This window comes from Rattus norvegicus, chromosome 16 (genome assembly GCF_036323735.1).
Source record: "Rattus norvegicus strain BN/NHsdMcwi chromosome 16, GRCr8, whole genome shotgun sequence".
Classification (NCBI taxonomy): Eukaryota; Metazoa; Chordata; class Mammalia; order Rodentia; family Muridae; genus Rattus; species Rattus norvegicus.
The window spans coordinates 15,391,760-15,401,312 of NC_086034.1; the positions used below are offsets into that span (position 1 = coordinate 15,391,760).

General features: G+C 42.1%; 1 protein-coding gene across 1 annotated transcript; it reads left to right on the top strand.

The window, feature by feature from the left end:
• The first annotated feature begins 224 nt into the window (after positions 1-224).
• Gapdhl10 (glyceraldehyde-3-phosphate dehydrogenase like 10) lies at positions 225-1,206 on the top strand. Its single transcript, XM_017600426.3, has one exon. It carries the CDS (start codon positions 240-242, stop codon positions 1,119-1,121), a length of 882 nt encoding a protein of 293 aa, XP_017455915.3. The 5' UTR covers positions 225-239; the 3' UTR covers positions 1,122-1,206.
• The last annotated feature ends 8,347 nt before the right edge of the window (positions 1,207-9,553 follow it).

Below are 9,553 nucleotides of genomic sequence, written 5' to 3' on the forward strand. Positions count from 1 at the left end.
TGTTTTGGTCTAATTTATACTAAACAGAAAACAATATCTCGGCTCTCTGCTCCTCCCTGTTCCAGAGACAGTCTCATCTTCTCCTGCAGTGCCAGCCTTGTCTCATAGACAAGATGGTGAAGCTCAGTGTGAATGGATTTGGCCGTATTGGGAACCTGGTTACCAGGGCTGCCTTCTGCTCTGCATCTGGCAAAGTGGACATTGTTGCCATCAACGACCCCTTCATTAACCTCAACTACATGGTCTACATATTCCAATATGACTCTACCCATGGCAAGCTCAACGGTACAGTCAAGGCTGAGAATGGGAAGCTTGTCATCAATGGGAAGCCCATTACCATCTTCCAGGAACAAGATCCCGCTAACATCAAATGGGGTGACGCTGGTGCTGAGTATGTCGTGGAGTCTACTGGTGTCTTCACCACTGTGGAGAAGGCTGGGACTCACCTGAAGGGTGGGGGCAAAAGGGTCTTCATCTCCGCCCCTTCAGCCGATGCCCCCATGTTTGTGATGGGTGTGAACCACAAGAAATATGACAACTCCCTCAAGATTGTCAGCAATACATCCTGCACCACCAACTGCTTAGCCCCCCTGGCCAAGGTCATCCCTGACAACTTTGGTATTGTGGAAGGGCTCATGACCACAGTCCATGCCATCACTGCCCCTCAGAAGACTGTGGATGGCCCCTCTGGAAAGCTGTGGCGTGATGGGCGTGGGGCAGCCCAGAACATCATCCCTGCATCCACTGGTGCTGCCAAGGCTGTGGGCAAGGTCATCCCAGAGCTGAACGGGAAGCTCACTGGCATGGCCTTCCGTGTTCCTACCCCCCATGTATCCATTATGGATCTGACATGCTGCCTGGAGAAACCTGCCAAGTATGATGACATCAAGAAGGTGGTGAAGCAGGCACCCGAGGGCCCACTAAAGGACATCCTGGGCTACACTGAGGACCAGGTTGTCTCCTGCGACTTCAACAGCAACTCCCACTCTTCCACCTTTGATGCTGGGGCTGGCATTGCTCTCAATGACAACTTTGTAAAGCTCATTTCCTGGTATGACAATGAATACGGCTACAGCAACAGGGTGGTGGACCTCATGGCCTACATGGCCTCCAAGGAGTAAGAAACCCTGGACCACCCACCTCAGCCCAGCAAGGATACTGAGAGCAAGAGAGAGGCCCTCAGTTGCTGAGGAGTCCCCATCCCAACTCAGCCCCCAACACGGAGCATCTCCCTCACAATTCCATTCCAGACCCCATAATATCTCTCTTGAATACCATCAATAAATTTCTCTGCACTCACCTCTAAGGAAAAAAAAACATATATCGAAGCACCATCGAAGGCCTCCCCCTCCTCCCTCCCTGGTTGCTGTAGCTACTGGTTCATGCCCCATGAAAAACAGATCTGGCTCTGTCCCTTGTATCTGCCCGAAAATCTGCTCTCTCACATGCGTGTATGACCGTTATTCTTCGCACACTCTCTCTAGTGGGGCTTCTGTTCTCTGCCTGCCACTACAGTCCCTGATTCAAAATGGCAGGAAAAGCGAGTCTGGCCACACCCCTTGCATCTTGCCAGATATTCTGCTGGCTACCTGTGAGCTCGCTTGCGCGCTCTCTCTCTCTCTCTCTCTCTCTCTCTCTCTCTCTCTCTCTCTCTCTCTCTCTCTCTCTCTGTCCAGGATTTTGTTCCTATGCTCAGCGCACCACAGCCTCGAGAAAAACAGCTTTCACACTGTCTTTTCCAGCTGTGCTCACACTGCCACCGGCACGCAGTGCCTCAGCTGTGTGCACCAGTGTCCCAGCTGTGCACGCCTGCTGCATGCACTTGCACCTCTCCCTTGCTCTTAAAGAATGTTCATGTTGTCAATTCATTTATCTCTTTTGTAAACTTATAAGCTACAGGAAACCCACTCAGATCTACCTCTCGTGGACCAAATAGACTCCACTCTGCCTGAAGTTCCCACTTACTACCTACTCCAAAGGGATTCCTCTGGATTTCAAATGTACATATAAGAAAAAGAATTTCTTTTCTCCTAAATGCTCTTAATCTTATTCTCTACCTATAATGTGTGTGTGTGTGTGTGTGTGTGTGTGTGTGTGTGTGTGTGTGTGTGTGTGTGTGTGTGTTCCAGCACTGTTTTAAGCCCAGGCACTTACTACACCCAGGACAGCTCCAGAGAAGCCACCTCCAGATGTCTAATATCCTCTTACAGACACAAACACTTCTATTGTACCTGTTCCTTCTGACCTATCCTCGGACGGTTCTGCAGACCCTGGACAACAAGGAAACAGTCAACTCTAAGACTGGACAAACATCTCATACCCATTTTAATAGGTTCCCCAGAGACATGTTGCCCCAAAGCAAGCAGGAAGTAGCCAGAGATCACTATGATCCTATTCCTGCTCCACCATTTCCTTTCCAATTTTTCTTTTTTTTTTTTTAATTAAACCAAAACATGGGAATGTTGGGATTCTGTCTAATCTCCACCTTGACAGCTACCTGGGAATAGCCAGGTATGCTCCACCCCACAGTTGCCTGGCAACAGCCAGCCATGCCTGACACTACATAAGGGGCTGCTTGCCCCCTCCTTTCCCTCTCACTCCTCCCTCTCTTGCTCTTTGTTTTCTTCCCTGCTCTTCCCCTCATCTCTGTCCCTTCTCTCTATCCCCCCATCTTCCCTCCACATGCTCATGGCCAGCCTCCTTTGTTCCTCCCTTCTTCTACTCTTCTTCTCTCATTAAACCTCTCCATGTGGAACCATGTTGGCTTGGTGTATTCTGTCTGGGTGCGAGCCAAGAGTTAAATCCTAACAGGTTGTATACAAACAACAGAAACATCTATATGCTGAAGTTTGGATATCTACAGATTCTTATGTCTGTACGAGAGCCTGCAGTCAGTGCTCCAGGGACACCAAGGGTTAACTACAATAAATACATTGCCTGTTTAAAAATCTGCAAGTTCCTGACCTTACAGAGTTTCTCTTTTACCTTCTGCTCTGAAGTTTATCCTTCTTGATTGAGTAGTGAAACACCTTTCCTTCTTAAATTGTTTATGGAAAATCCACACTCCTACTTTTATTACACAGGAATTATATGACACCTAGCACTAAATACTCTTCTTATAATATGACTTTTTAATTAATTGGTTGACAGTATAAGCTTCATATGCAACCTTTTGGGCATTATGCTGCCTTCCTTTCTGATTTCCCTTTCTTCACATTTCACCCATAATTAGTGAAATGCCAATAAGCACATTAGGAACTACGGTAAAAAAGTAGAATCACACCTCCTGTGATGATCGTAGGGCATGCATACTGATTCAGTGTGAGCATTCATAACAACAAATGAAGGCCAGACAGAGCACCACATCTCCAAGGTTCTAGAAGCTGAGTGATCATCTGCAGAGATATTATTACAAGGCCAATAACTTTCTCATGAAAAAATGAGAAAAGGCACTTAGGCCACTAGTAGGAAAGAGAAGGAATATGGCGTAAATGTGTGAATCATGAACAATTTCTAATCAGAGTCAATGGATGTATCCTACATACAAACTGAGGATGTGGGGTAACATTTGACTCAACCCAGTGGAATTAAGTGTTCTGTATAGCAATTTTGGGGTGGATGGACCAGAGATAAGAGATAAAGAAGATGAGAAATAAAGAAAATCAAATTAATAAGTGGAACCAGAAGGTCTTGCATAAGTTAATGACTCATGCTAAGCAAGTGCATTAAGAAATATAGTACCTTAAGTACTGTTACTTGGGGGAGGAGTCCAAGATCAGCAGAGAGCTAAGTCAGCTGATGTTGACAAAAGGAGCATAGGATAATCCAGACAGAGCTGCCTTAGAACGTATAACCACAGTCTAGAGAGAAGAACCCAGCCTCTTCTGAGGCCCTGGTTGCTAACGTAGACCAGTTGTGCCAAGTTTACTCTTGGACAAGGACACATAACTAAAGTTCCCTTTGTCTTTCATAGGGCCTCTGAGAAAGTCCTGGGTCTGTCTGGCTCCCTACAAACACCTTGTCAAAATCACAAGACTGACACAAGAACTGCAGAATAGAAATCAGCAAGGTTTGCTCAGATGATGCCAAGCCAAATTGTGGCTGCTTTAACACTCAAAATATAGTTAAGATGTCAAACAATAAGCCTGTTAGGAGTATCTGATTACCAGATCCCCATTTTGTGAAACTGCAGCAACCAAATGCTGAGAAGAAATTTTAAGTTACAGCCAGAACCATTATTAAAATGCTGTTTGAAATACTCAGGAAAGTCAAGTTCCAAAAGTCCCAAACCACAAATTTAGAAGATTTTACTACCAACTAATGTCAGATCATCTAAAGCTTTCATATTCAGAAGGGAAACATTTCTGGGGAGCTAACTGTTATCAGGATTTCATTCAGGAAGAAAGATACTTTGCTCACAAGTAATTCAAAACTCATAACCCTCAGACAAAGTTGGGGGATATATCTCTTCTGTGACTTTAATGGCAGCACTGACTCGACTTTAAGGCCAACAGTTATTGTTAACAAATTTTGCATGTTATTAGATTCATATTTTCTTACATCATTTTTATACAAAATTAATATTTCATTGTTTGGTTGTGGAACTTTTGGTAGAACCTCTCCTCTGCCATATATAGGACACTATGTTTAATTCCTAACAGTGGAGAAAGGGAAGAGAGAGAGAGAGAGAGAGAGAGAGAGAGAGAGAGAGTCTATATGAACTCTGAATTCATGCTTTGTGCAAACATTTTAAATATCACAACAGAATTCAACATTTTAGAGAGACTTGCCGTACCTCACAATACTAGCTCTTTTTTCTGCCTTGACAAAGTTTTATTTCAAGTAAAAATGAATTATGAGAACAAAAAATATTATCGTAAAAGAGTCTTCAGGTATGATTATGAGACTACTGATTTGGCTAACTGGACACATGAAAATTACCATCCCAGAGAATAGGCGAGCTGGAAAGAAAATAGCTTTGTGAAGAAGTTCATGAGTTTGTCAGGGGTATATGCAGTTGAGAAAGCCTATTTATCAAGTGATTCAGATAGCAAGTCATTTGAAACAGATGTTTGATACTTTCTTCAGATAAAGACTACACAAAACAAGATGTGCCAACGTAATGCTTTCTTTCTGTTTATTTATATATGTTGTTCTTATACTCTAAAATGCATCCAGAGAAGTGGGTCTTCTCCACGTATAGGTCCCTGCTGAGCCTCAGCTCTACGAGCTCCCTATGAAATATTTCTTCCCTTATAAATCAAATAGTAATTGACACTATGGCAAGCCGATAGGCTACAATGGGACAAACTATGCCTTGAATTCATGGGGAGCTGTTCCCAGTAGGCAGACTACTCCCAGCTGGAAATTATAAGACAAACCATTTGTCCACAGGTTTTGCCTTCATGTTGAATTCACTGAAAGATGTCTGAAGCATAAATGAATTTATACCACACATACCTAAAGCCATGCTGAAAATAAAAATAAAACTAAAATTTTTCCTTGGATCAAAAAATCGAATTTTATTTCACTTTTTCGTTATTGTGGCAGGCTTTCATTGTGTCCCATCAGGTAGCCTTGAACTCACCATTTCTCACCTCAGCCTCCCAAGTGCTGGGACCAGAGTCATGGGCAACATGACCTAGCACTGTTTTTAGAAGTTTAGTGTATTATCCTTTATAAAAACTATGAGAACTTTAAAACTTGAATTGTGATTATACTAGAATTATTTTGAGAACTGGAGTTACAACTTTAATTTTATTTGTAAGCATTAATTTGACTGTAAGAGAAAAGTTGAGCTGCTTTGTAATAATCAATATATTCAGTGTTTTTCTAAAACACATCTGTGTCAATCAATTCCATTGCTCTTGATCCTTTCCCTATATTCATGTCTGATTACAATCCAGGTTCAAATCAAGCTGACCTATTCCTGATGGACAGGTACTGCCAACTCAGACCTCTGTCACTGTCATTGTATTGGTACTAACTGTTGTCTTAGCCAAGTGATTTATAAGCTCAGATTATGGTTGTTTGCAAACCTGGGGATTTTAGTAGCAGGACTCATTGCACTAAATCAAAGCACAGAAGTGCAAGTAATACTTGCCTGACTGGACAGGGAGTTTATAAATGCTACCTAATCACGATGCCAAAAGATAAAGATAGATGGTGCCCTGAAAGCCAAATGTTATGTTTCCGTTTGTCTTGAATAAAAATGCATGTCTGGAAAGTCAGAAAGATCTTTTGCAAATAATTACAAATAAAGGAGTAAGTTTGGATCCCAGCATTACGTCACTTTAAAGGCAAAGTTGCAGGCAAACAGTTTGTGTATGAGAACCTAACAATCTTATTAGCAGGCCTTGAGAAATGGTTCAGTGGTTAAGTACACCGGCTGTTTATCCAGGAGAAACTGGATCAATTTCTAGCACCCAAATGACAGCTAACAACTGTCTATACATCTAGTGCTAGAGCCTTGGAAGACTTCTGTTAACCAAGAGCACTGCATACATATGGTGCATATATTCATGCTGGCAAAACACACATGCACATAAAATAATAAAAATGAATAAACCTACAAAATATTTTCATCTGTAAAGGGCTTGAGAATTATGTTCTACATGGCTACGTAAAGACATTATCATAATGTACATGGATGGCACACTCCCATTAGCCTGCTGTGGGAGACAAAATCTCAGGAAAAAAAGTGTTTGCTAATTGGCAAACAGTTGTAAGTAAAGAAGAAATAGAGTTAAGGAAACCTTTGTGATCAAGCCCCCTATCCACTGTCTTAAAGATGTGTCACTTTTTGAAGACATGTGTCGTCTTAAATGAAACCCATCTGTCTCTTTAGAAAATGAAGTTGAAAAGACATCCAAGTGGCTTCATCTTCAGGGCAAGCCAGTTCTGCAGGCATTCTCTTCATCTATCCTTGGAGCATTTGCAAGTAATTCGGGGCTATATGATAGGAAGTTTTTCCTCGTGTTGCCTCCTGTAAGGAGGCTTTACTGTTTCTGGGTGGAATTTGTATCTCTACCTTATCGGTGCTGCAATTCATTGTGAGGCATATGACCTCTTCAGTGAATGGACAGTTGTCAGGTTTCACACCATTCATGAAGATCTGCAGAGAACCACATTTCGTTGTCAGGTTATAGCCTGACATCTTCAGAGGGCATTCAGATCATGCAAGACATGGTCCATAAGACAGCTGCTTTAATGGGTTTGTTATAATTTGCCTTGACAGAAGCATCCTCTTTCCTTGGTCACTAATATGATTCTTTATAAAATCTATGGCTGACCTGTCCTCATTTTACTTTACAGGGGTGGAGGAGCCCGATTTGTGACTTGGCATACCGGCAGTCTGTGACACTTTTCTTCAGTACACCTTGTCTCTAATTAAAGAAAAATTTCCCGTAGTTTTTATCTTGTTATATCCTAGGATGCAGCAGTATCTGGACTTCAGCAGGAGTCAAGTAGAGGGTGTGCAACTTGGATAATGTTCTCAACACTTTTTCTCATCTTTAGTGTATGGCTGACCAGTTCTGCATATCAACGGATGCTTGCCCCAACATAACCTCTTTTCTGCCACGTTCATGCATACTTTTGCTGTTAGGATTGTTTCTTTATCATTTCTCTTTTTAATGTCCACACTGCCCTGTCTGAACTTCTTTAAAAAAAAACTTTTAGAAAACATCAGCTACCAGGGGTCAGCTTACTGGTTTCCAAATTTTTAAATGTCATCTTAGGCAGGACCCTTGTTGCATAGCCCAGAACACTATGGATTCTGCCTCTCTTTTCCTTGTTTTAATGACCTATTTTGGCTGTTATATTAATTACTGTATATTGGATTCATTTTTCTTTTTTAAAACAAGTAGGGAATAAATAAGAAAATACTTAAAGCATCAAATACTTGAAGCAAAAATATTCATCTGAACTCTGAAGTAACTGTCTCAAAATCTACCAGTCAGCTTGTCTATACAGATAGTTCACACATTTAGAGAGAGAGAAGGTAGAGGAAAGGAAATTTAATGCTACATCTGTATTTTCCTTACAGAGTTCAAAGGATCATTATGCATTTGAATACAACAATCAGGTCTTTCTTCTCAGACTTTGTGTGGGGAGGATGCAGAGTTTCACGTGACAAATCCTGGTGTCGAAGGTAGAATGAGTAACTGTGGAATTTATGAGTACATGCTAAAGTGTCTGGATCATGTATTCATAACACTCCACATTCTAACTTGGGAATAATTAAGAGGAGACCACATTTTACCTGATTTCTAAAACTTTCATATCATACACATTTCCATAAACGTTTTCCTAACTTCAAGTAGTTTTAGGAATACAAAGTACTGGTGAATTGCTGCTAAACTGATTTTCTATTAGACTTTATTTCCTAATTATATTATTCCATGTATGTAAATGTTTCTTTAAGCAGGCCAATAGGAGAGGATGTTTCCTTCAAACAACTAGTAGCTCAGACATCAAATAGATAGAGTGAAATATAAACATGCCTACATGTGACAAGCTTGACAAGGTCAGTGCCACAACAGGGACGTAGGGAGTGCTCTAGGGAAAGTGCTCTAGAGACACAACCTGCTTCCCACTCTGCTTATCTTATCATGTGCAGAGCCTGATGGTGGATCCTTCAGTTCTAGGGCAAAATAGTTCTGGGTATAAGATGCAGGCAACATTTTAGGACAGTGGTCATTAGACTGAAAGTGAGTATTAGTCCCAAAGCTCAGATTACCCAAAATAGAATCCACAGACCATGTGAAGCTCAAGAAGGAGGATGACCAAAGCTCAGATGCTTCAGTCATTCTTAGAAGGAGGAACCTGAGGATCCAGCCCATATATATACAGCCACCAAATCCAGACAATATTGCTGATGCCAAGAATTCATGCTGACAGGAGCCTGATATAGCCGTCTCCTGAGAGGTTCTGCCAGAGCGTGAAAGATACAGAGGTGAATGCTTGCAGCCAACCATTGAACTGAGAATGGGGTCCCCATTGGAGGGGTTAAAGAAAGGATTGAAGGAGCTGAAGGGGCTTTCAACCCATCAGAACAACAATACCAACCAACCAGAGATCCCAGGGACTAAACCACTATCCAAAGAGTACACATGGTCAGACCCATGGCTCCAGCAGCATGTGTAGCTGAGGATAGCCTGTTGAGCACCAATGGGAGAAGAAGCCCTGGTTCCTGCCAAGGCTTGAGCCCTCAGTGTAGGGGAATGTCAGGGCAGGGAAGTGAGAAGGGGTGGGTGGATGGGTGGGGAAACACTCTCATAGAAGTAGGGGGGGTGAAATAAGGGGTTTATGGACAGGAAACCTGGAAAGGGGATAACATTTGAAATGTAAATTAAAAAAAATATCCAATGAAAAAAGAAATGCCTAAGTGTTAAAACTCATCATTTTACATATGAAAGGAAGTTTGCAAACAGCCCTGGGAATGGAGAAAAGTGGGGGTAGGGGAACATGAATTTTTGTTGTTCCAATGCTAGGAATCTAACCAGGGACCTCTGTATTTCATGCACACGCTCTAGCACTGAACTGCATTCGC